The sequence below is a fragment of the Lissotriton helveticus genome, chromosome 5_1, assembly GCF_964261635.1.
Source record: "Lissotriton helveticus chromosome 5_1, aLisHel1.1, whole genome shotgun sequence".
Taxonomy (NCBI): Eukaryota; Metazoa; Chordata; class Amphibia; order Caudata; family Salamandridae; genus Lissotriton; species Lissotriton helveticus.
Window position 1 is genome coordinate 1,975,288,111 of NC_136065.1, and position 27,011 is coordinate 1,975,315,121.

Sequence of the window (27,011 nt, forward strand, 5' to 3'; positions counted from 1 at the left end):
CGAACCCAACCACCTAGAATGCATCCTTCTCAACACCCGCTCGGTCCACAGGCACGCCATTGACCTTTGGAATCTACTAGACACCATCTCTCCTGACGTCGCCTTCCTAACGGAAACATGGATGAACGTTTCCTCCACCCCTGACATCGCCATCGCTATCCCTGATGACTATAAGATCACACGCAAGGACCGCACCGACCATACAGGAGGTGGAATCGCTATCGTCCATAAGAAATCAATCCGAATCTCAACCAGCTCTGACGCCAACCTCGCTAACTCCGAACACCTTCACTTCCAGATCCACATCGACCCCAAGACCACACTCAGAGGCACCCTCCTCTACAGACCACCAGGACCACGCGCAAAATTCAGTGAAGACATCACGGACTTCATCACCCCACACGCGCTCCCCTCCAAAGACTACATCCTTCTGGGAGACCTCAACTTCCACATTGAAAAGATCAACGACCGCAACACCGCCACCCTCTTGGACAACCTCGCCAACCTCGGACTTAAACAACTGGTCACTTCCCCCACCCACATCGCAGGTCACACTCTCGACCCCATCTTCACCTCCAGCAACCATGTCTCCTTCAGCCACACTACGGATCTCCTCTGGACTGACCACAGCTGCGTTCACTTCACCTACAACAAGCCGAAACCCATCATCCACCTCCAACCAACTCTACAAAGAAACTGGAACAAAATCACCACAGAGCAGATCTCCACATCGCTCCTTCAAACCTCCCCAGCCATCTCTTCTAACGCCAACGTAGCCGCCTCCAACCTCACCCTTTGGTTATCCAACACCGCCGACACCTTAGCACCACTGAAAAAACGTCAACACAAACTTGGCATCAAGAAGGCCTCATGGTTCAACGATGACCTCAAGAAGTCCAAGAAACTGTGCCGCTCCCTTGAAAAGGCCTGGAAAAAAGACCCATCCACCAGCAACAAGGACACATTCAAAAGCGCCATCCGTACTCACCACCAACTGATCCGAAAAGCCAAGAAAACAGCATTCAAGGATCGACTTGACAACAACGCCCACAACAGCAAGGAACTTTTCAACATCGTCAAGGAATTTTCCAACCCCTCGGCCAACTCCAACGACATCACTCCCTCTCAAACCCTCTGCGATTCCCTAGCCTCTTTTTTCCACAACAAGATTGCTGACATCCACAACAGCTTTGACAACCAACCCGGAAGCCAACCCACCCTACCATCAGCTGACCATCTTCCCCCCGTTAACACCCTTAACGCCTGGAACCCAATCTCCACTGAGGACACCATCCGCCTGATGAATTCCATCCACTCTGGATCCCCCACAGACCCATGCCCTCACCACATCTTCAACAAAGCAGACTCAGTCATTGCTCCGCACCTCCGAGGCGTCATCAACTGCTCCCTCAACTCCGCTACCTTCCCAGAAGACTGGAAACACGCTGAACTCACCGCCCTTCTGAAAAAACCAACAGCAGACCCCACCGAACTCAAAAACTACCGCCCCATCTCGCTTCTTCCATTCCCGGCCAAAGTCATCGAGAAAGCTGTCAACAACCAGCTCGCCGCCTTCCTCGAAGCCAACAAATCACTCGACCCCTCACAATCTGGCTTCCGAGCCAAACACAGCACTGAGACCGCCCTCATCGCAGCAACAGACGACATTCGAACTCTACTGGACAATGGAGACACAGTCGCCCTCATCCTCCTCGACCTCTCTGCAGCCTTCGACACAGTCTGCCACAGCACCCTTTTACAACGCCTCAGAAACATCGGAATCCAAGGAAAGGCACTGGAATGGATCACCTCGTTCCTCACCGGAAGAACCCAGAGAGTCCGCCTCCCACCATTCAAGTCCGAGGCCTCTGAAATCATCTGCGGCGTACCACAAGGATCCTCACTCAGTCCCACCCTCTTCAACGTATACATGAGCCCCCTCGCGGCCATCGCCCGCCAACACAACCTCAACATCATCTCTTACGCGGATGACACTCAACTGATCCTATCTCTCACCAAGGACCCCAGCACCGCCAAAACTAACCTACACGAAGGAATGAAAGAAGTCGCCGAATGGATGAAACAAAGCCGTCTGAAACTGAACTCAGACAAAACAGAAGTCCTCATCTTAGGTAAATCCCCCTCCGCATGGGACGACTCCTGGTGGCCGGAAGCCCTCGGAAATGCACCCATCCCGACAGACCACGCACGGAACCTTGGCGTCATCCTGGATTCTTCACTCTCAATGAACAGACAAGTCAGCGCCGTATCCTCTTCCTGCTTTAACATTCTTCGCATGCTCAGAAAAACATTTCGCTGGATCCCCTCCGAAACAAGGAAAACAGTCACCCACGCTCTAGTCACGAGCCGACTGGACTACGGAAACACCCTCTACGCAGGTACCACCGCTAAACTCCAGAAGAAACTACAACGAATCCAAAACGCCTCAGCCAGGCTCATATTAGACATCCCACGCAACGAACACATCTCTGGTCACCTTAAAGACCTCCACTGGCTACCCGTCAATAAGAGGATTACTTTCCGACTGCTTACCCACGCACACAAATCACTCTACGACATCGGACCAGATTGCCTCAACTCTCGACTGTCCTTCTACACCCCCTCCCGCCAACTTCGCTCTTCCAGCCAAGCCTTCGCCACTGTACCTCGCATCAACAAGACCACCATGGGAGGCAGATCCTTCTCATACCTGGCTGCCAAAACATGGAACTCACTCCCCGCTTACCTTCGCCTCACCCAGAATCACCTAGCGTTCAGAAAGCAGCTTAAAACGTGGATATTTGACAAATAATCCTCCTCCCCTTCCTAAGCGCCTTGAAACCCTCTGGGTATGTAGTGCGCTATATAAATCTTATGACTTGACTTGACACCTGCAAAATCCAAACTAAGACACGTTTACTAACAGACAGATAGCAATAAAAAAAGTTGCATATTCCATGCAGACATTTTGAGACCAGTCTTTTATTTTGTGATGCTGCCTCTTCACCAATAAGCCCCATCACAAAAAAAACATTCACAGAGGGTCACAAAACAACCTGCCTAATGGCAAACACTATTCCTGTGATTGCATTCCCAAACGGGAGTTTAAAAAATTTCTTCAACCACCCGTGTTCATTAAATGAACCAGCTGCTTTACGAAAAAAATCCTGTTTTAGTAAAACATTGGAGAAGCTGACAATGGTCTCAGGACCACTGTCTGTGCCCCCTGCAGGTGTCAACATGATTCACATATTCATAAAGGAAAAGGTGGCCTGTGATGTTGCGGATGGCAAGGCTGGCAACCGCAAAAGGTCTTTCTTCATTTGGCCCAAACTGGACCACTGGTTCTGATTGTCTTTTCCTGGACTCATCTGCCCAGCCTTTTGTCCTATCTGCCCGGTTGGGATAGGTAGACATTCCTAAACATAGACTATGTTAATTTCCCACAAGTGTAAACTCGCTTGGATGAACCACCAACTCTCACTCGTCCTTCGAAATTCATATCATCAGGAAAAGGCAGACCGCTTATTACAACCATCAGTTCTACGCAGAATCAAGCCATACCTCACAGAAGCTGGGTTTATAACTTATTTTATTTATTTAGGATGTTTGTAAACAGTCACCTTGGCCACGTCAGAGTGCTTAGAGAAAAAACATAGAGGAACTAATAAGTCGGAGAAGAGTGTTTGAGTGCAACAGATGCGAGAAGTAGTCTTAGATCTGGCATGCCTCATTCTTTCCTCTGGATGAGGTAAATGGCTGCAACAGAACACGGCACCCATGGAATTTCCCCTCCTATGCTATGCCTATGGTGAAGGAAAATCCACCAGTAGGTAGTCTTCGGGATTTAGAGCTACCTCTAAAGGTCTTGCATGTAATCCATTTCCACCAAAATCTGAATAATGGCGTTGGTGTCTTTACAGCAGATGCCTTTGTCACCTCAAGGTTTCATTGCTACATCAAGCTTGTCGATGAGACTGCCATAGTGGGGTGCTGTGACATGGGGTAGCCTTGGGGGCTTAGTCCATCTAAGTTGCTTATTGTGCATGAGCTGCCTATGAAGGCTGTATACATAGAAGCTTCAACCTTAAGGTTACCTTATGACTCCAGGTCACTACAGATTCAGTACTTTTAGTGTCAGCTGTTGTTTAACAACATAAAGCATTCTGGTAGTTGGAGTCTTGGTTTTCTTGAGTTCATCCCATTGAACTAGCACACCTAAAAACAATGATCCATAAAATAAAAGCCCAGGACTGGAGCACTATATCCTTGGTGCCATGGAGTCACTTAATAATTTCCTGCAATCTTATGTTATTGAGAATTCAATAGACCTTGTCCCTGTCTCTTGCCCGAGCGTCCCATGTCTGGCTGCATATCCAAGTGTTTACGCCTCTGTCTCTCCGCCCCAATGTCTGAGCTCATGCCATTGTGTTTGAGACTTTCTGTGCCCAGTGCTGGTGTCTCCCTGCCCAATATCCATGTCTCTTTCTTCCTGTGTCAATGTGTGAGTTAAGCCCTTTCCAAAGGTCCATGTCCCCATACCCCAATGCTCTTCTTTACGTCTCCTGCACCCACCCTCTGTGTCTCCCTCCCCCAGTGTCTACCCTTATCTTCTTACCCATAGCTCTTGTCTGTATCTCCCTGCAGCAGTGTCAGTGACTCTTTGTCGCCACTAATGTGTCTTTTTTCTCCATTCAAACATGTACATGTCTTTCTACTCTAATGTTCAATTAAGTTTCCTTGTCTAAGCGTCTATCTCTCTGTCCACTTACCTCAATGTCTCAGTGTCTGTGCCTCTCTAACCCTATATCTGTATCTCTGCCGAGTGACTTATATCTCTGCTCCTGCCTTTCTTTGTTTTCCTGCCGTCTCCTTGTCTCCCTTCTAATAGAATTTGTTGCTCAGCCTTCAGTGTTTTCCTCCCAGCATGTCAGTGTCTTTGCCTGCAGTGTGTGTGTCTCTTTGCTCCCTTGCCTGTCTGTGTCTCCAATACTATGCCCAGTGTTTGTGCCTGACTACCCCTGTAATAGCGTCTCTGCCCTAGTCTGTGTCTCTTTGCCCTTGTGCCTGTCACCCTGCCCTGTCCCAATGTCTCTCTCCCTGCAGTATGCATCGCCCTGTTTGAGCTTCCCATGCCTCCTTGTCCACATGGTCTGTGCCTTCCTGTCCTCCGTGTCAATGTCTCTGTCCCTTTATCTGTGTCGCCATGCCCCTGTGTCTGTGCCTATCTGTGTGGACCTGTGATACAGTGTTCCAGTGTATGTGGATCCCTGCCCCTCTGTTCCTGCCTTATCCATATGTTTTCGTTCCCACAGGCTCTGTCAGCAGTGTTTGAGTTTCCCAATCACCCGCATCTGCCTCAGATGTCTTTGTCTGTGCTTTAGTGCCACAGTCTCCCTGTCCACAGTTACTGCGCCTCCCTGCCTGAGCTGTCTCTTTCTCCCTACCAAAAGCTGTGTCTCCTCTAAATTTCTACCCCAGTCACTGTCTCAAGCCTCGAAAATCATAAAAAGGTTACCTACCACACCTGCAGGTCTAGTGGCTGAAGTAATCAACTCGACCTAACTGTAATGCTCTTGACCGATTAACTGGTTTCAAATGATGTGATCCTGGGCAAATATTTAAAATCGCGGAGCCGCCATTTTCTTCTTTATTGCATATGATAGCACCTACAAGTATGTTAGTTCAGCATGTTTGCTGTACAAAAAACTCTATTGTTTGATTTACCCGCATGCGCGCTAGCGGTTTTCCCACTGCGCGCTGCGTTTTTCAAATTACCGCGTTACATGACGAGCTCAGCTCGTCAACAGCGCACGGCACGTTACGCTCATGGCGAGCTGAGCTCGTCATCAGCCCCGAAGGGGTTAATAGACTGAGCTTTTGCTCCATATATGATACAATCTAGCTGAATATAGGTTACAAGACCACTAACGTGCCTCTTAGTTCATTAACGGCATTGTCATCAGGGCCGGGGCAAGAATGTTTCTCTAATAGTGTTTAAAAACTATCACTTTTAATAAATATGTAACTATAGTATGAAGTGGTAGCACTTTGTCATTTGTAAACAGCACATTTTCCATTGAAATAGGCACAATATTTCCAAGTGACATGCAGTGTTACTGATTAAGCTATATAGTGTACAAACATCTGTTATTCAGCGCCAAAATACCCGTCGTGGTGAACGTGCGTTTTACAAATTCACATGTTATGTTATGTTAGAGTACAAACAATCATGTTTGTAAATCAAGTTTGTGGAAATATGTAACATTTGCACAAAACATTCGTTTTGCCCTTTGTTTGCATCTCACTTCTGAATTACAAAAAAATGGGTGCTTCCATATTTCCTGATATACTTGGAAATATTTGTACTATTTATTTACAAGCTATTTAAATGTTGTATGTTAGAAAGAAAATGCCATCCTACAGCCTTTTGTTTTACAATGATTGTCAAACAGCTCACTTTACAAAATGCTCTAACTGTAGTTGGAGAAAGAAAAGTAAACACCATTTTACAGGATAAGATAAGAAGCAATTAGTAAAAAGACAAACTGACATTTGACCTCTGTCCTTGAACAGACAGCAAATGTGTCAAGATAAAAAAGATTTAAAGGCATCTTTATTGTTCATTCACTTTCTGAATGAACAAAACACCTGTTCTGTTCCAGCTCAAGTTCACCAGAATTAGGGTTGGCCTTTGGCATGGGGGAGCTGGGCCCAGGCCTGGGGTGCCAATATTCAGAGAAGCACAGTAGTGGGCTACCTGACAATGTTATGCAAACAGCAGCACGTCCATCCCACTTGGTCTCAATCCGGTCCAATTAAAGAATTTGTAATCAGCCCTAATGTACTCAGCGTTGTTAGCACCCGATCAACCACCTGCCCTCCTTCCTCGCACCGCCTGCTATCACACCGTAATGACCCCCACCACCTCCACAACTAACACCAAATGTACTTTTCTCTCAGGGCGCTGCCTCATTCAATATGATTTAGGCCCAGCCATGGCCAGAATGGACCAGTAGACCCTAAAAATAGCTCGACCTGATAAAATCTGACTCTGTGCCTTCATAACTTAAGAGGTTTTGTCTCCTTGAGCCCACTATCTGCTTTCTTGATCATTCCCCGGAGTATCATGATGATGTTGAAGCTAGTGGGCAGCCCAGGCTGGTGGAACAGATGTTGTACAGGATCCTGTTCACGTGCCACAACTGTTGCCTGTGTGGTTGCCGCGGCGGAGACCGTGAAAGGCTCTGGTGGCTGCAACTATGGAGGATGCAAAGGGCCCCACTGGCTATGACTGGTTGGTCATTTAATTATTTTTATTTATAAAGTTTTATATTGCATGAACATGGTATCAGAGCGCTTTACAAGAGCTCAAGAAGGAAGAAACAGTAAAACAGATAACAACAAAATCTCGAGAGGGATAGGAGGGACCGAAAAAAGATGAAGGAGGTCATCACAGAGCCCATGCCACCCACTACATATACATATACATATAATTGATCCTAGAAGTTCAGTAATTTACATAGGTATAGGAAATGTGGAGTGCATAAGTCTTGAGGCACAAATGTGTTCATTAGTAGCACTTTGACTTCCTTTTTAGGTTTTGCTGGCAATGCGTACGAAGTACGCATGCGCTAGCAAAATCCTTATGTTTCTCTGTTGGGTCGGGTATCCCGCCCCCTCCTCGCCCCCTCCTCCCATTGGCTAGCTCCATAAATGGAGGCTAGCCATTGGGAGCCGGATCTGTCCGTCAAAGGCCGGACCAGATTCGGGGGCGTTCCCGAGAATTTTTCCCTTTCTGCTCACGTCATGTAGACGTGTTCACTCGGTGGGCGGGGCTTTTTTTTGGGCTCGTCGAGGTTTGCTTGGTCCATTTAGCGGCCGACCGCCGGCCGAGGAAGTCCAGGTGAGTTGTTCCTTTCCTGTCCCCCCTCCCGCTATCGGTTCCTCCCCCGCCCCCCCCCCTCCCGTTCCTTTCCCGCTCCTCCCGCTGGCCGTTCCTTTCCCAACCCCCCCTCCCGCTGGCCGTTTATATTCAAGGCAAACATAATTTTCCAGATCTGTTAAGGCAGTGTTTGTTTGACTTCGAGAGTGGAAGGTTGACCGCAACAACATGCGAGCGACATACATTGAGACGATAAAACACCATGAATATGCAGCGTCCACTATATAAATGTGAATTGCACATGGCCAGCCCTCCTCTGCTCGCACATTATTCTCATACTTCTGCACGTGGGTTATGCGAGGGGCTCCCGCCCCCCCCACCCCGGCTAATCTTCAGAGTCTCAGAAGTCTCCGTCCAGGAGGAAGAGGCGGGGGCGAGGGGAGGACCCAGGCATGCGGACAATGCTGCACTCTGGGGGCTGCTCCCGCCCTCCAGGCCTATTATCAGATCTGCGGCGGAGCTGCTGCTTGACTGCCCTCCTCACACGTCCACACCCCGCCCCCCCGGCTGATGGACCACTTGGGACCCGCCCAATACTTAAACCCAGCTGGTGCATGCGGTCGGCTTGGAAGACTTTCCCAGACTCCAGAGTGGATTGTTCCGAGCTCCCTGCGCGTCGGACGAGGGCCCCCCGAGCTCAGAAGCAGGGCGTGCTGCTCCTCAACTGACCCCCAACCGAGGGCTGCCCTCCCATCTACAGCAGGTCTCACCAAGACCCACGGGCCCCCTAGACGTCTACTGCAGAGCCGGGACCCCTGCTCGACTCGAGGGCTGCTGCTTCTCAAGCCAGAGGCCACATCTGGCGTCACATCCGCCCTAGCCAGCTAGGGTCAACCCAACGGCCTTCCGCCAGTCCTAGCTGGGCTCACTATCCCAGCCAAGGCCCCGTCCATCGAGGCTGACTGCACCCATCTAAAGGCCGCCACCTCTGCAGCCAGGGCTCGCAGCCCACCCACCAGGGGTCACTGCGGTCGGACTGACCTCTGGCAGGCAGCTGCGCACCGGTCTGCGGAGTCAGGTTTCCCCAGATATCGAGCCGCGAAGCGTGACGATGATGAGGAGGCAGAGGAAGTTCAACCTCCAGAGACTGTGGAGCAAAGGTATGTTGCTGCCCCCCCCCCCCAACTCCCAAACAGATAAGCTAGGACCGGGGTCTCCCACCTGCAGCCCCTAGTTACACCAATGTATTTAACAGCTTTTGCTTAGTGTATGTGTATATGTGTATATATATGTGTGTGTGTATATATATATATATATATATATATATATATATATATATATATATATATATATATGTGTGTGTGTATATATATATGTGTGTATATATATATATATATATATATATATATATATATATATATATATATATATATACATATACACAAGTGCCAAGCATGTGTTCGAGACAAACTTATATTTTCAGAACTGCTTAAGCTGATGTTTAGAGAAAGGACTGAATTTCCAAAATTATATTACGGTTGATACTGGAGTTTTCAACGAGTCTAAAAAGGGGGTACGTTGGAGAGCTTTCCGACACCTCAGATTTCCTGGTATCAAACATCCTGATGTCTGTAAAACTGATATCTGTATGCCCAGTTTGTCAGTGTTCATAATAGTTGCTATTGTTATTGCTGGCAAAGTACTGTAAAACTTGCCCCAATTCCGCTTCCGTGTTCCCCCCCCCCCCGCTTTCGTGTCTTTTCCGCCCCGCCCCCCTTCCCGCTTTCGTGTCTTCAACCCCCCCCCCCCCGCTTCCGTGTCTTTGATCTTTGTGTGTCCCAGTAGAAGACTCTTCCCTCTGCTATTTACGGGTGCATGGTTTTTTACTTGCTTGCAAATTCTGATGTGGGTGTTTGTGTGTGTCATTTGCGAGAGATAAAGCTAGTGGCATTGTAAATGACAATGCCATTTATTTATGTTAAAAAACATAAATAAAAATAATGTCAAGAGCAATGCCAATAGCTCTAACTTTAACAAAAGCAAAACCATTGCATTGTAAATGCTTGTTAAATGATATGGTTGAGGGGTTTAGCCTCATTTCACGGTAAATGGAGTTCCAGATTCTCGGGACAATACCCAAGAAGGCTTGCTTGTATGTTTTTCTTTTTACAGAATTTCTATAGTTTCAGCAGTAAGGTGCTAGAGCTTCTAGAAAATCTACAACAACCAGATAACTCCAGTTTTTGTGCCTCGTACATCAGTGTATTGAAGTGTAGGACTTTATGGGGCATGCAGGCAATTTTTAACTCAATCCTTGCCTCACATGGCGCCAATTTATTGCCCGTAGATCAGGAGTGATGTGGTTGTATCTTTTAGATCCTGTGCTGAGCCTGGCAGCCAAGTTAAGAGAAGTCCTTAGAGAAGTCAATGTTGAGCTAGGTAGGTAACAGAGGGTTGAGCTTCCATAGTCCAACCTGGAAATCACTAGGGCTTCAACAACTGATTTGATGTCGTCAAGGGGGGTGAAGGCTTTTAATTTCCTTAGGATGCGCATATGGAAGTTGGCTCCTTTAGTGGCTGTTCTGGTGTGCTCCTGCATGTTCAAGTTCTTGTCAAGGGTTATTCCTAAGGATCTAGTGGAATCTATGATGTGCACAAGGCAGTTAACTGCTGTTAGTCACTTCATCCATTCTCCGATATCAGAGGTGTGTTTGGGTGGGGTGATTAAGAGGAATTCCGTTTTTTGAGCATTTACTTTGAAATGGTTGCGTGTCAGCCAGTTTTTGGTTTTTTGAAGAGTTGTGTTAAGAGACCTGATATCAGCAGAGGAAGAGATTTTCAAGTAGAGTTTGGTGTCATCGGCATACCCGTGATAGTGGATGTTGGATAGGTTCAGAATTTCAGTTTGTGGATCTATGAACAGGTTAAAGATTGTGGGTGAGAGCGTTGAACCCTGTGGAACCCCAAGTGTGATAGGTGAAGAATAGGAAAGGGACTGATTAACCTTGATTTGTTGTTATCGATTGTGGAGGAAAGAAGTGAACCAATTCAGGACAGACCCAGATAGGCCAATCCTACTTTCCAGTAATTCTAGGAGGATGCCATTATTAACGGAGTCAAAAGCTGATAATAAGTCCAGGAAAATAAGCAGGCAGGATTCATTTTGACCCAGCATTTTTAGTACATCATCTACTATGTGCAATAGAGCTGATTCAGTGCAATGTCCTTGTCGGAAGCCAAATTGGAATTGGTCTAACAGTTGGAATTGTTCCATGTGGTTGCCTAGTAGGACGTGAACACAATTCTCCAGGACCTTCGTGAGGGTCGGAGTGTTAGTGATTGGCCGGACGTTGTTTAGGTCTGCATGGTCTGCCAAGGAGTTCTTCAAAATAGGAGTTACCTGTCCAGACTTTAGGCAGTCAGGCATTAACTATCTTGGTCCAAAAATGGAGCATTGTCCATTTAAACTCATTGAAGAAATTCACTGGCAGGGATTCGTTGAAGTGGTTTGAGGGTTTCAGAGCTGTGAGAATTTAGACAATGTCACTTTCCTCATATAATTTAAATGAGTTGCACAAGGTGTTAATTTTTAGGAGAATGCCCTGAAAGACGTGAGGGCTCAGAGATATATATGATGTTGGCAGGTTGAGATGTGGTGAGTCTGGAAGGTGCTCCAGTGCTGTCATCAGTTCAATCAATAATTTTTTTGTCATTTCCTGGAAAAAGGAAGAAAAATCGTCCCAGTTTGGTTGAAAAATTGTCCTAGTTGGGAAGGGTTTGATTGTCTATTCAGTTGTAGTTTGACCAGCTCACATCGTTTTTTGGGTAGGCTTCTAGCATTATCTAGCTGATTTCCGAAGACGTTCACTTTCAAGCTCCTGATGTGCTTTTTATATGTGTGCCTAAGTGATCTCAGATGCTTCAGGTGATCGAGGGACAGCGCGAGTCTCCAATTACATTCAGCCAGTCTCAGATTACGTCTTTCTGCATTAAGGCCGCCATTGTACCATGGTTTAGAGTTTTGGAGGACAGTCTTTTTAACTGTAGGGAAGCAATTGAGTCTAGGATGTTCATCATGGTATTGTTGTAATGATCAGTGAGCTCATGGACATCTGACATTTCAACCGGAGTGGGCAAGAAGTTGTTGCTGATGGCTGACAGATCATTCTGGTTTATATTTCTTAAGCTCCTTTTTCAGGTTACTTTAGTTGAGACTTTTTCATTATCACCAGTTCTGTGATAATGAAGGTGATGCGTGGTGGTCAGTCCAATCACAGGGTACTATAGACTTGAGTAGAGTGGCATTGGCATTAGCTATGATTAGATCCAAGGTCGCTCCCTTATTGTGTGTAGGACTATCACAAATTTGGACCAGGTCATCTAGAAAGGTTGCAGAGTCATTCTGGTCATTCCAGTGGAGGTTAAAATCTTCAAGGAAGATCTGGGTGCTGTGTTGTCCTGCGATGGTTGATATGATTTCCATGATTTGTTCTAAGAATGTGATGTTATCTCCTGGCAGATGGTAGAGCGCATGAAGTTTGCATAATGGCCTGTTGTTACTTGCAATATCGATGCATAGGTATTCGCATAGGTATTCACATGAGGACAGAGCAACGGTTTGTGACTGTTTCACTGAGAGGCTGCTATGATGTATGCAGGTGATAGCTCCCCCTGGTCTATAGGAGCTATCTAATCATATGATGTCATGATTGGGTGTAACTAGTGAGGCATGGGCAGGTGTGGAGGAATCATTTAGCCATGTTTCAGTCAGAATTAAGACGTCCAGTTCATGTGTAAGGATGAGGTCAGCGATGTCCGCTGAATGCCTTACTGCTGATCTGCAGTTGAGTAGCATGTATTTCAGGTAAGGGTGGGCGTAGTGGGGCTACGCGGAGCATCACGAAGTGGGGGGGAATCTACGCACACCTGCACACTTCGCGTAGCCCCACTAAGCGCCGCCTGCCTCCCTCCCGCCCTCTTTTAAATGGCCTTATAATCTCTAAAAGCATAAGAAAAGTAATTAAAAAGACTTACCAGAGATGTGGCGTCCCGGTGATCCCTCTTCCTGCTTTAATGCGACTTCTTCCTTATAAATGCGCATGCGTGGGCGCTCACGCATGCGCATACGCATTTGTCAGTAAGAAGTCGTGATAAAGCAGGAAGAGGGAGCCCGGGACGCCGGAGGTGTGTGGCGGGCAACTTCGCTCCTCCACGGCGTGTGCGTAGCCTGCCTACTACGCCTACTTTGCGGATCGCAAAGTATGCAACACTACGCACACTCCTTGGACGGAGCGGAGCACTGCGCCCACGGTTAATTTCAGGTGAGATATGGTGTCCGCTGGGGTAGTCTGTGTGATGGCAATTCACATGAGGTTGGAGTTGTTTACAGCTTTGGAGTTGGGCCTAGTTTTACTATGTGGGATCGCAGGAATGGTTTGTTTTTTTGCCAGAATGTCTGTGTTAGAGGGTGTGGAACTATATGAAAGGAGTAGGGAGTGAATGTCTCTGCTAACATGGAACTTTGCACCTAAAGGGCTGAGTGGAGTCATTGGGGTAGGGTATGTTCTCCATCTCAAGTGGGGAAAAGTCTGGATTGTAGAGATCAAGCTGGTTGGGGTGTAGACGGAAGCCTAGTGCAGTAGTTAGTGAATTGGGCACAGTTGTGACTGTTCTTCCCATGAATCCTGTTGGGCCATCGAATGTTCAACAGCTCTAAGGTGATAAGTTGTTGAAGGTCCAGTGTAATTTTACTTACTCTGGATTCTAGTGAGGAGTGGGAAAGCGATCATGGATTGGAATAGGAGGCCAGGAGGCGGGGGTGCCAAGGACTTTGGGGTTGGCATACCACTGGTCATGGAGAGCCAGCGGAGGAGAGGACAGGTTGGACATGGGATAGGGCTTCAGGGGGAAGGTGGATATCTCGAGAGCTGGCTGAGTATAAGAGTTGGGGTCATAAAAGCCATGTTGCTAGTAGAGTTTGTGAGTTCGAACTCTGAGTTTATCCTAGATTGGGCCAAGGGGAGTGTCGTCTGGTGGATAGTAGTATCTACACTGGTGTGCTTGGAGGTCAAAGGAAGAATTGGGGTAATGGTGTTATTTCCGTAGTTTTGTTTCTCGATGACCATTGTCCTAGAGGTGAAGAGTGGGTGAGAATCAGTTTAGTGAATCCGGGAGGGGAAAACGGATCCCACAGGGGGATGTGATGATTTGGTATTATGAATGCTATTCGCCATAGAGGAGAGAGGGAGATAGAGGAGGGGAGCACTGGATGTGGCGACAATATGCAAGGACACTACTTGGGGTTCCTGTGGATTATCTGAAGAACTAGGATGACTTTGTGAAGGGGCGGATTAAATTGCTAGTAACCGCATGCTTATGCTAGAGAAAGATTCATCAAATATTTCTGGGTTGTGGTATGAGGATTGGATGAAGATAATCCCATTGTTATGGAGGAAGATGATTGCATGTGCTCTGTAAGCATGAGAGGGAGCTACCTTGAGTCGTAGACTAGGAGGGGGTTTTCCTAGATGGGTTGATCAATATATATATATATTTTTTTTATAGAGCGTGAACCAGACCCGTGAGGGTATCAGAGCGCTTTACAGGGTTGACGGGTGGTATACAAAAGACTTAGGAGGGGAGGATACCATTGGGATACAAAGGGGTAGATACATAATACCGGAAAATAAGCAGTCTCAAATCCCGGATACATTTGGGATAAAAACAATAGCAATGAGCACAGGGCTTTCCTCCATTGCGCTCGTTTTTTCATGCAGAAGAGAGTATCACATATTAGATTCAATGTTCCAGTGAGTGAATATGTTACTTGCCTCCCTCTCACATTAAGAATAAGCATGTCACCAGAAGACACACTGTGCATAAAACTTGGATTTTGAAACAGCCTGAAAACTGAAACAGCCACTACTGGAGAGACTGTAATATTTATTGTCTTTTACCTGTTTACCTTGGCATTACATTTGACATTGCTTGCCAATAAAGTACTTTATATATGTATTGTGCTTACCTGAGACGGTGAAGAAACACATATCTCTTGCACAACACCCTTGATTGCTTGGTGCCAAACTGGGCCTTCAGTATGATCCCATCCACCACGACTGGCCAAGCATTGGTGGTGCTGTACGAACCACTTCACTGGTCTGCAAACCACGCCAAACGGGGAGGAAAGCTTTGGCCGCCAGAAAGGCCGTACATAGAAAACTGCTGGTACAAAAAGTCTAGGATGAAAAGCGGTCAGCTGTTGAGGCGGTGAAGGTGATTTGCGATGAAAGAGAAAATACGTTGACAACACTTTACAGTGAATACTGCCTCTTATGTAATTACATTATTTACAGTTCATGACACAATGAGATGTGGTGGTGTGTCTAGGTTTGATGATTCAGAAAAGGGGGTGGTGATGAACAGAGTGTCTGAATTAAGCAGACCACTCTTACCCAGTCCAAAGATCAGGGCTTGATCCATCACCGTTATTTATCTCACTGCCCCATCCCAGCTCAGAACCTGGCTATATGCAAATTAGTCTGTCCCTGGCCCAGTGCATCATGGGAACAGGGCAGACCAAACTACCAAGCCAATTCTTCACCAGAAAGGAGACAAGCTACCGGGGACCGGTTTCTGGCATTTCAGCCTCTTCGGCCCGGCTTGCTTGAATCCTGATGGAGCAGTGAGAAAGGGACTCATGTCTGAGTATACCCTGCCACACCTATAGTGGCCAAAAACGATATAGAAAAGGGGGTGGTGATGAACAGAGTGTCTGAATTAAGCAGACCACTCTTACCCAGTCCAAAGATCAGGGCTTGATCCATCACCGTTATTTATCTCACTGCCCCATCCCAGCTCAGAACCTGGCTATATGCAAATTAGTCTGTCCCTGGCCCAGTGCATCATGGGAACAGGGCAGACCAAACTACCAAGCCAATTCTTCACCAGAAAGGAGACAAGCTACCGGGGACCGGTTTCTGGCATTTCAGCCTCTTCGGCCCGGCTTGCTTGAATCCTGATGGAGCAGTGAGAAAGGGACTCATGTCTGAGTATACCCTGCCACACCTATAGTGGCCAAAAACGATACAGAAAAGGGGGTGGTGATGAACAGAGTCTCTGAATTAAGCAGAGTACTCTCACCCAGTCAAGAGATCAGGGCTAGATCCAACACCGTTATTTATCTCACTGCCCCATCCCAGCTCAGAACCTGGCTATATGCAAATTAGTCTGTCCCTGGCCCAGTGCATCATGGGAACAGGGCAGACCAAACTACCAAGCCAATTCTTCACCAGAAAGGAGACAAGCTAACGGTGTTGGATCTAGCCCTGATCTCTTAACTGGGTGAGAGTACTCTGCTTAATTCAGAGACTCTGTCCATCACCACCCCTTGTTGTAAATTATTTTGTCCACCCTAAGCGTGGAAGGGTATACTCAGATGTGAGTCCCTTGCTCATTGCACCATCAGTATTCAAGCAAGCCGGGCCGAAGACGCCTGAAATGGCAGAAACCGGTCCCCGGAAGCTTGTTTCCTTCCCAGTGTAAGAATTGGCTTTTGTAGTCTGGTCTGCCCTGTTCCCATGATCCACTGGGCCAGGGACAGACTAATTTGCATACAGCCAGGTTCTGAAACTGGGATGGTGCAATGAGCTAAAAAACAGTGTTGGATCTAGCCCTGATCTCTTGACTGGGTGAGAGTACTCTGCTTAATTCAGAGACTCTGTCCATCACCACCCCTTGTTGTAAATTAGGTTTGATGATTGTCGGTCTGGTTTAGAGGACTAACTTCAACCCAAGTCGACCGGGTAGTGCAGTATTGTGTGATATCAGATGTGGATATTTGAAATCGAGTCAAATGATAAATTAGGGGTGAATATATTTTTAGAGCATCCGAATGTAGCAGATGGAACAGAAAATCTCCTCAACCACTGACATTCATCGACTCAAATCCCATCTCAGACTTACTCACAGCTGGATGTCAAGTACTAGATGGAGCTCAACCATACGTAGGCTGAATTCCTCTTGTTCACCAACAGTGCCAATCACCCACAGAGTTAAGCCTAGCTCTCAGACATGAATCTCTATGGCTTAATGCATGTAGGTGATAGACTAGGCTAAACCGCTTTGAGTCTGCCTTAACACAGACCTTACATTTAAAGAACACATCGTTAGCAAAACAAAGACATTGTGGTACCCGCTCTCCGTCCTAAAGATAGCAAAACACTTCCAGCTAGAAGCAGACTTCAGAGCAGCAGTACAAGCACAGGTTCTCTCCCACCGAGAGGGAGGCAGCACTCTATTCAGTGGCCTCCCCGACATCAATTTGTTTCTCCTGAAATGGATCCCACGTACGGTGACATGTCATAGCAATGTTGTGAAGCAGTTCCACCACATCACCCAACCCTCAAGGAATTACCCTGGCCTCCCCTGCAGGCCTGTATCATCTTCAATGCCAACAGCAATGCCACAATACCAAGTCAAGAACTAACAGCCTCTGGTGGACAGCACCACACGAAGAGCCAGGGCATTACAAGAATAAAGATGACATGGTAAAAGAGGGGACAACAACGAAGAAAAGCCTTCTCCTTTTTCACACCCAGGATCTGGAACAATAGACCCACTGACATCAAAATAGCCTCAACACTCCTTCAGTTCAGAAAGAAACTGAAAACCGGTCTTGTTAAGCAGCATCACCTCCGAGCAGACTAGAAGTATCTGTTTACACCACATGTAAATCTATTGTTTCCTGTGATCTCACTCCTGTTCAGCGCTCCATTGCTTCCCAGCTAGGTTCACATTATACAGGTGTCACTACATCCATCCGCCCATGAGCTCTCAGCTATTTTAATATGTGGAGCATGGCCATAGCTCTGCTATCATAAGTAGGGGTAAGCATAACTTGCGTAATTTAGTGTAGCGTAATCACGCGGAATTACCTAAGAATTTTGTGAGATTACGCATAATTGCGAGACGAGTTATTTTGCATCTAGTGCTATTTCTTAGCGCAAAAAAATGCCCCTTAGCATTCAGAATGGGTGTGAGAATGCATTATGCGCTAAGAAATAGTGCTAAATGTGACATAATACAGATAGCAAGCATTCGCTCGCGCTCGCTACATATGCACTTGGGTAAGATTCTCCTTGAACTTCTTATATGCTTTTTGAGCAATTTGCTGAGCGCAAAATGCCCCCTCGCATCCAACATGGTTGTAAGGATGCATTTTGCACTAAGAAATAGCTCTAAATGCATCAGAACTTGAATAGCGAGCGTAAGCAGCCACTCGCCCTCGCCAAATGTGCTCTTACAGTAAGATACCCCCCCAAATTTCTCTTAATTACGTGAACAGTAGTAATCATACTATTATTGGTAATTCTGCGTCAAAGAGCGACACAGAATTACCAAATTTACTCCGGATACTCTGGCTTAATTGAAATTCTGCCCTGGCCTAAAGTGAGTGACTTCAAATCCGGCCATTACTGTCCAGAGATGACCTCTGGGTTTGTGTATTTTTCAGTTTTCTATGTGCACAGAATGCATCATGTTAATGATTCAGGAAAGAGAAGCAATGCGGTGAAACAGCCTAAAAAGCTAACGGACAAGCTTGTTATGTATTCAGTGTGCGCATTTTAGCAATGATTATTTGATGTACCACGCTAATAAATTAACTTCTCTAAGTTTGCGAACTTGATGGGCGATCTCCAACAGCTTTGTGCTTCTGTAAGGCAGGTAGGGCTGGAGTAGAGGCACGCACATATCAGGCCCACCACTGAAAGGCCCATGTCACCTATCCAGCTTGACTGTCTAGCGCTGGCTTGGGCTCGGCTCCTAAGTGTCACGTGTCAGGCACGGAACCCCGAAGGCAACCAGTCACTCACTCCTCCGACACCTAAAATGCGACTGACTCTTATTACATTACCTGCTAGAAATTAAGTATGCAAAAACTATTTCAAATCCAAAATAATTTGATGTAAAAAACAGTATTTGTTGGCTAAAAATACATTTTACAGCAACTGTAGAAAACAAAGTTGATTTGAGAACTCCGGCAACTGAATGTTACTTCAGTTTTTGGTCTAGTGTCAATTTGCTGTTTATTTTCAAAGTATTGATAGGAAACCTCTTAAGTGGCATATATGTATTTTCTGTGCTTGGTGATGTGTATCGGAAGGCGGGACAGTGGGTGGCTTTTCGGAGGCATACAACGAACTGTGTGATTTGTTTTGTGAAGTGATGAAAGGCAGTGGAGGGAGAGCACAGGCCGATGACGCTTTCATCCTGCTAGAGGTGGTCTGTAAATCTCACAATCACTCTGCTCAGGGAACAGGTCGGTCTAACGCGGAAAGCGTGGGCTTTCTAGGGTTTGGTGGCATGAGAGCGGGAGGGATAGGGAGGGCTAAAATGGGATTCATATGAACGTGTGTGTGTGTGTGTGTGTGTGTATCTGTCTATATGGGTAGCGTGATCACGCTTCTAGCGTAAAGATGGTCTGCCAGGGCCTTTGTGACTCGCGAACTTTTTTTTGCCGTTTTATATAGCGCATACTCGGCCCGAAGGTTCTGAGGCGCTTTACAGGAGCACCAGTTGCTTTACACAAGGACACATTTATGATTAATACGTACTGCCCAAAATTCGCAGGATGTGAGGCGACGCCTGGACTCGAACCTGGTTCCCTAATTCCATAGTCGGCAGCTCTGATCATTAGGCCACATCCTCTCCTAGCTTAAACGGCCGTAGGTGAGTGCATGCAGAGGTGTTACTGAACTGTGACGGACCTCTTGATTGGTCCAGTGCTGCCTTGATGTACAGTCCCAGACACAGCGCTGCCCCCGCACCACATCATACATGTACATTCCTAAAGAAACGTATTCGCCTCAAGTAGAACAAAACTCGTTTTTGTGTCACCAGAGCCAACACAGAAATAGTTAACGTAGATTTTTGAGGTGAAGATGAGTATGCGAGCTAGGGTTAGGCACAGACTTTCGGTTGTGAAGAACTCGCTTGAGTTTCCTGACTCGTTGTGTAATCTTGCGCAAGTCACCCTCTCAAGCGAGAAGCATTTAAAATAGCAGCCGGAGGTGAAGGGGGCGGTGGATGCTAGAATAACACCTGGATGTCTGCCAGGGGAGGTTATTATTTACTGCGAAAGAAGCACCTTGATCTTTTATAGTCTCGCCACTCAATAGGGATTTTGTAGAAAATCCGCAAAAACAGGTTTTGCAGAACAAGGGTGGTGAGATGACGTCTGACAGCACGAAGTGGCGCCTCAAAGTAAAAGACGCCACTTGTGAGCATGAGATGTTGTCTCACACCCGAGAGCAAGCGCCAGTGCTTGGCACATGCGAACATCAGCTGTGCCTCACCTCATCTTTAGCCGGCGCCTCACACCTGACAACATGGGGTAGTGCCTCACACCTCGGAGCATGAGGCCGTGCCTCACAATCGAGAACAGCAGCCCTCGCCTCATCACTTGAAAACATGTGGTGACACCTCACACTTCGACATGGGCCTTTGCCTCACACCTGAAAACAAGTGACACCTCACACAAGCATTTTCTGGCCCTTCACACCTGACATGAGGTGGCTCCTCACACCTGAGAACCTAAGGTGATGCCGCATACCTCAGCCTCCACCTTACACTCGAAACATGAAGTCACCTTGCACCTTGGGCCATAATCACACATTAGAAGATCAGCTTGCGCCTCTCACCTGAAAACATAAGATGACGCCTCACACCTCAGCACTTGAGGCGTCACCTCGCATCTTGGAATTAGCATTTGCCTCACACCTGAGAACTGTTGATGCCTCCCACCACAGAGCACGAGACGGCCCCTCACAACACCTGTTGACACCTCAGTCCTTAGAGCAAGATTTAGCACCTCACATTTAATACCATAGATCGGCGTTTTTTCGCCTGAGACCATTCATTACACGTTACACACCTAAAAAAAAACACGAGTCGCCGACTGGTACCATGAGCTAGCTCCTCATACCTGAGAGTGTGCGTCGGCGCCTCAGGGCACGATGGGCCAGTGCTTCACGCCTCAGAGCTCGCGCTGGCACCTCACACTTGACAACAGCAGCGGCCTCCTCGCGCCTGGGAACTTGGGCGGGAGAGAACGTCACACCTGAGACCTGGAGGGGGCGCCTCGCGCCACAGAGACAGTGTAACCTGCTCCTTGGCATCTGATAGCATGACGTTACGTCACACACCAGGCAACATGAACCCAGGGCCCCACGCATGAGAACATGAGTTAGCGCCTCGTGTGAGAAGGCAGCCGAGTGCCTCAAATCATAAGCCGGCATGATGCCTCAGACCTGAGAACACGAGGTGGTACCTGACACATAATAACACGAGGTGGTACCTGACACATGAGAACACGAGGTGGTACCTCACACATGAGAACACGAAGTGGTACCTGACACATGAGAACATGATATGGTACCTGACACATAATAACATGAGGTGGTACCTGACACATGAGAACACGAGGTGGTACCTGACACATGAGAACACGAGGTGGTACCTGACGCATGAGAACATGAGGTGGTACCTGACACATGAGAACACGAGATGGTACCTGACACATGAGAACACGAGATGGTACCTGACACATGAGAACATGAGGTGGTACCTGACGCATGAGAACATGATATGGTACCTGACGCATGATAACACGAGGTGGTACCTGACACATGGTAACACGAGGTGGTACCTGACACATGGTAACACGAGGTGGTACCTGACACATGAGAACATGAGGTGGTACCTGACGCATGAGAACATGAGGTGGTACCTGACACATAATAACATGAGGTGGTACCTGACACATGAGAACACGAGGTGGTACCTGACGCATGAGAACACGAGGTGGTACCTGACGCATGAGAACACGAGGTGGTACCTGACACATGATAACACGAGGTGGTACCTGACACATGATAACACGAGGTGGTACCTGACACATGATAACACGAGGTGGTACCTCACACATGAGAACATGAGGTGGTACCTGACGCATGAGAACATGAGGTGGTACCTGACGCATGATAACACGAGGTGGTACCTGACACATGATAACACGAGGTGGTACCTGACACATGATAACACGAGGTGGTACCTGACACATAATAACATGAGGTGGTACCTGACACATGATAACATGAGGTGGTACCTGACGCATAATAACATGAGGTGGTACCTGACGCATAATAACATGAGGTGGTACCTGACGCATGAGAACATGAGGTGGTACCTGACGCATAATAACATGAGGTGGTACCTGACACATGAGAACACGAGGTGGTACCTGACACATGAGAACACGAGGTGGTACCTGACACATGAGAACACGAGGTGGTACCTGACGCATGAGAACATGAGGTGGTACCTGACGCATAATAACATGAGGTGGTACCTGACACATGAGAACACGAGGTGGTACCTGACGCATGAGAACATGAGGTGGTACCTGACGCATGAGAACATGATATGGTACCTGACGCATGATAACACGAGGTGGTACCTGACACATGATAACACGAGGTGGTACCTGACACATGATAACACGAGGTGGTACCTGACACATGATAACACGAGGTGGTACCTCACACATGAGAACACGAAGTGGTACCTGACGCATGAGAACAGGAGGTGGTACCTGACACATGATAACACGAGGTGGTACCTGACACATGATAACACGAAGTGGTACCTGACACATGAGAACAGGAGGTGGTACCTGACGCATGAGAACATGAGGTGGTACCTGACGCATGAGAACATGAGGTGGTACCTGACACATGAGAACATGATATGGTACCTGACACATGAGAACATGAGGTGGTACCTGACGCATGATAACACGAGGTGGTACCTGACACATGATAACACGGGGTGGTACCTGACACATGAGAACACGAGGTGGTACCTGACGCATGAGAACACGAGGTGGTACCTGACACATGAGAACATGAGGTGGCCCTTCTCATCTGAGAATCTAAGCCAGCGCCTCGCACCTCAGAGCACGAGACCGCACCTCAGAAAATGAGGTGGCCCTTGCCATCCGAGATCCTGAGACAGCGACTCAGAGCACGAGACGGCGCCTCAGAGCTAAGAACACGAGGCATACCTGTCACAACAGAACATGAGGTAATCTAACCCTTCCCACCTGAAAGCATGAGGGGGGCCCTCAAACCTGACAACGTGTAGTGGTGCCTACACCTGAAACCGTGGCCAGATGTTGAGCGCATGCGCCAGGGCTCGAGCTGGTATGAACGCAGGAGCCGGTGCCTCTTACTTGAGAGCATGACGTCTTGTTTCACTGCACGAGGCGGCGCCTCGCACCTGGGAAATGAGCTGCTGCGTCCCACGAGGTGAAATGTCTGAGTGCACGGTGGCGCCCGAGCCCCGACACGGCACCAACATAACCGCCACACCAGAAACCCACACGCGCCACCAGCCAAGCACAACGACGACGGGAACAGGTAATATTATTTTTTGTTCTTTAGCTAAGACCCTGTATTGGTAGCTGAGACTGTACTCTGAGGTGGGTGGGCTACTATGCATTTGCACTTTATCTGAAAATATAATATTCTGTGAACGCTTCACTGGTCGGAACGTAGTTCAGGTGGATTTACGTACAAAGGGTTTGGTGAAGCAAACAAAATAAAGTCGCTTATGCGGCTACAAATTGTCTGTGCAATTACAGGCACACATTAAAGGATACTTTAGTTAAGAGTGTGTTGGAGGGGGCCCGGGCTCCCATTACTGCCTGCTTGGAAGCTGTCCAATAAGTAATAAAAATCTGTATCTACAAAGCGAACAAGCAGCACCGTCCTTTGATGTGTGGGAGCTGCAGTAAGTGCTTTGCTGGACTCCCAGCAGCAATTGCCAGCACGTGCTTTCACGCGCCCTTCTACCCCCCCCCCCCCCCCGTCACCCAGTGAAAGCTGAGATATAAACTCCCTGAAGTGCACTTGCGCACAGAGCATTGTGGCCAACTTTGGGCGGAGACCGACTGCCGGGGGACTGCTATCCCCCGAGGGGCATCATTAGAAGGTCCCCGGAATAACCACAGGTTGCTCCGCCCCCGGCGTTACCAATACAGGGCCCCCCCGGTGCCTCAGGAGCACGCGAGGGGGCGGAGTTACAGGGGATGACAAATAGGACCTTGGGATTACCTTTTTAGTAGCTTCAGTCTTGACCTCCACCCCCACCCCCATCTCCTCCCTTTTAATTCCTAATTTTCCCTCGCCCCATCAGGATTCCTGGGGTGTGCTGCATGCTTTTCAGGTAATGTTTTTATTTATATCACCCATCACTTCAGTGTGAACCTATGTCACTATGGGGGTTGGGCTCTTGGTTATTAATGGAAGGTTCCAGGGTTCAGGGTTTGCAAACACATGGGTTCTACTCCCCCAAGATATGTGGACATTCATACTTCCACTCAGGCCTTCCGCGCCCTGCCTTCTCATTTGACTCTAACACAACAAGAGCGAGCAACATCAATATGCCAAACAGCAAAGCAAGTAAACGCACAGTGAAATGCAGAAATGGAAGCCCACCCCGACAGCCTTCCCTTCAGAGTGGGGACTGGCCTACAGGGCACTCAGGCAATGCCTGGTGGGCTGGTCTGACAGATTAGTGTGTGGGCCTGGTTTTTTTTTAACAGCTTGTGGGGCGGTTGTATGACCAGGTGGGCGGGTTTGTACTGTTGGTTTTGCCATAAACATTGCATGCAGCAAACACACATCCATGCAGTCTCCCATACCTTGCAAAATACCAATACAGCTTGTGTTTACAAATTCAAAACTGGCCTGATTTCCAAATGATGGCCTCTTTTTAGCTGTCCAGTTTGCTCACACCGGCCACTTTTATCCCTGTCTGACCTGGTTTTCAACTATCAGAGCATTCCAGAAGCTTGACTATAAACTATTCCCTGAGCGAAAATGTCATAAAAAATGTCATGCAGCTTTGCAGATTTACTCAATAACTCCACTCCCCATGGGGCTCTGACTCGTGCAATGGTTTCCTCTCGCACAACACATACCCGGCCGAAAATTAGAGTCCCTGACACGTACATTGGAGTAGAAGCTAAAAAGTTTACTTCAGGGGAATATTTTGCAGAGCAGGATATCACAGTACATGAATCCCTGCACATTATGGACATCTCAAGACAGATGTAAGCATCACAAAATTGACCTAAATACATTTCCTACTTACAGCCGCCCCTTGGAACATACAGGCAGGTCCCAGGGCCCAGCGAACATGGATTATTCGAAACAAAGAGAAACGTTTTTAAATTTTAGGGCAATGTTCTCAGTAATAACAGATTTAGGGTTGACCCTGCTGGGGCAATCCGTGACAACCTGGGAACCCCCTAAGGAAACGTCGTAGGCACCAGATATAGTGTTAGAAGACCAGCTCCCCATCCCCTCTAATCAGCCCTCTCTCTAAGGAACCTTTTCTGGAAGAGGGTTTTGGTAATACATTTAAAGGCACTTGAGCACCCAAGTACCATTCTTTGGCATTTTTTAGCCTAAATCACCCTTGAAAGCGGGTGAGAGGGATTTCAGTGATCTCTACATCGCCGGGCTTTGATCCTACGGGCAGGTCAGCTTTTTAGCTTTCCTGCCCTCACCCCAGCTGCAAGTTTTGCAGGGAAGCAAAGGGTTCTGGGAAACCTCACATGAGGGTGGCACTATCCCAGCCCATGCCAAATGGCATGGCCCTTAGCCCTGCATGGTGGCTCAACCAAAACTTCATCCATTAATAAAATAACACGAGGACTAGCCACGTTAGCAGCAACCATTCCTAAAAAAATTCAAACTGCCATTAGAATGCTTTTAACTACTCGCACAATTCCACCAGTAATTACATGCTCTAAAGATCGACTGGCCAATAATGCCATCAAGCGAGATATAATCACCTGAAAAGCACTAGATGCCCTTAGAATGCAATGGCATCAATCATAAAAACATCATGAACACTTCAGAGCATGCCAGCAAACACAAATAACCCTTGCTCGCCAGTGCTTAATTAGTACAGAACTCTGGAGTGGGTGAATACTTTCTCTTCAGGGGGGAGGTTGGTGAGCACAATTTCCTTCATAAACAAACTGGGAGTTGCCTAGGAATCTACGTTTAACCATTAATGACCGGATTTAGAGTTGGGTGGTTATAGAAAATTATCTGATTTCTGAATTAAATAGATTAGTGCAGTTTCACCAACTTTCCACCACTATGGTGGGGGAAATTTCACCGGTGTATTTTCCTCCTGATTTATCACTTCTTCCTTAAACTAGAAGATTTCCCATAAGCACTGAGTTCTAAATCATCCCAAAATAAACTATGCTCTTCAGCTAAATTTGCCACATTCCAATTTACTCCAAGGAACTCAAATTCTTGGAATTGAGGTATAGTCTAGTGTGTTTAATGTGTATGAGGATCACAATAAAATGCAGAAGCTACATTTGATGTAAGTCTCCTAATTATATTTCAACTGTTTGAATCTTACAAGAAACAACAGAACATTTCAAAATCCATTAACCTATTAGGAATATAATCTGTCTTAAAACAAATTATAGAACAGGTTTGAATGCAAATCACCTTCATCTTGAGTTTGAATAACTATTTCCCAAACCTGGACACATGGTTCACCCATATTATGCCCCATTTCAACAAATTGTTGTGCACAATTACGTCTAAGGTTTGATTCTCGTCGGACAATTCAGATGTGTAATTTCCTGACAGTCTGACCAATATACATTTGTTTACACTGATATTTCATAGCTTATGAAGTATTTAATGTTCTACATGTACCTTTTCTTGAGTGAGATCACTTTTCATCCCTAATAATGTTGCAGCGGTTACGTAATAACCTTGAAGATGTTCCTACATTTTTTTATATTATGAATTGAGTAGTATCTCTTAGATCACTTTCCGCTTTTGTTATCATATCACATAGATTTCGTTTCTTGCTAAATACCAGTAATGTTTTCTCTGTGTACATTTGTGACCGTTTTTAATAACTGGCCGATATTTTTCTATGATCTTTGAGATCCTGCTTGATTGTTTATAGTCTACTAAAAGGAACTTGATTGGGCCTACTTGTCCAGAATAATTGATTCCATTAG

General features: G+C 47.0%; 1 protein-coding gene across 7 annotated transcripts in view; it reads left to right on the forward strand.

Moving 5' to 3' along the window:
* The window catches only part of GRB7 (growth factor receptor bound protein 7), a 674,120-nt gene that overhangs the window by 497,577 nt on the left and 149,532 nt on the right, over positions 1 to 27,011 (forward strand). Inside the window, exon 1 of one of the 7 annotated variants that reach the window (XM_078645664.1) lies at positions 23,173 to 23,361. The exons of the other annotated variants lie outside the window; for them this stretch is intronic. Within the exon in view, the coding sequence (XP_078501790.1) occupies positions 23,229 to 23,361 (133 nt within the window). The 5' untranslated portion in view covers positions 23,173 to 23,228. Of the gene's footprint in view, positions 1 to 23,172; positions 23,362 to 27,011 lie in introns of those variants that run through there. 7 annotated transcript variants of the gene reach the window in all.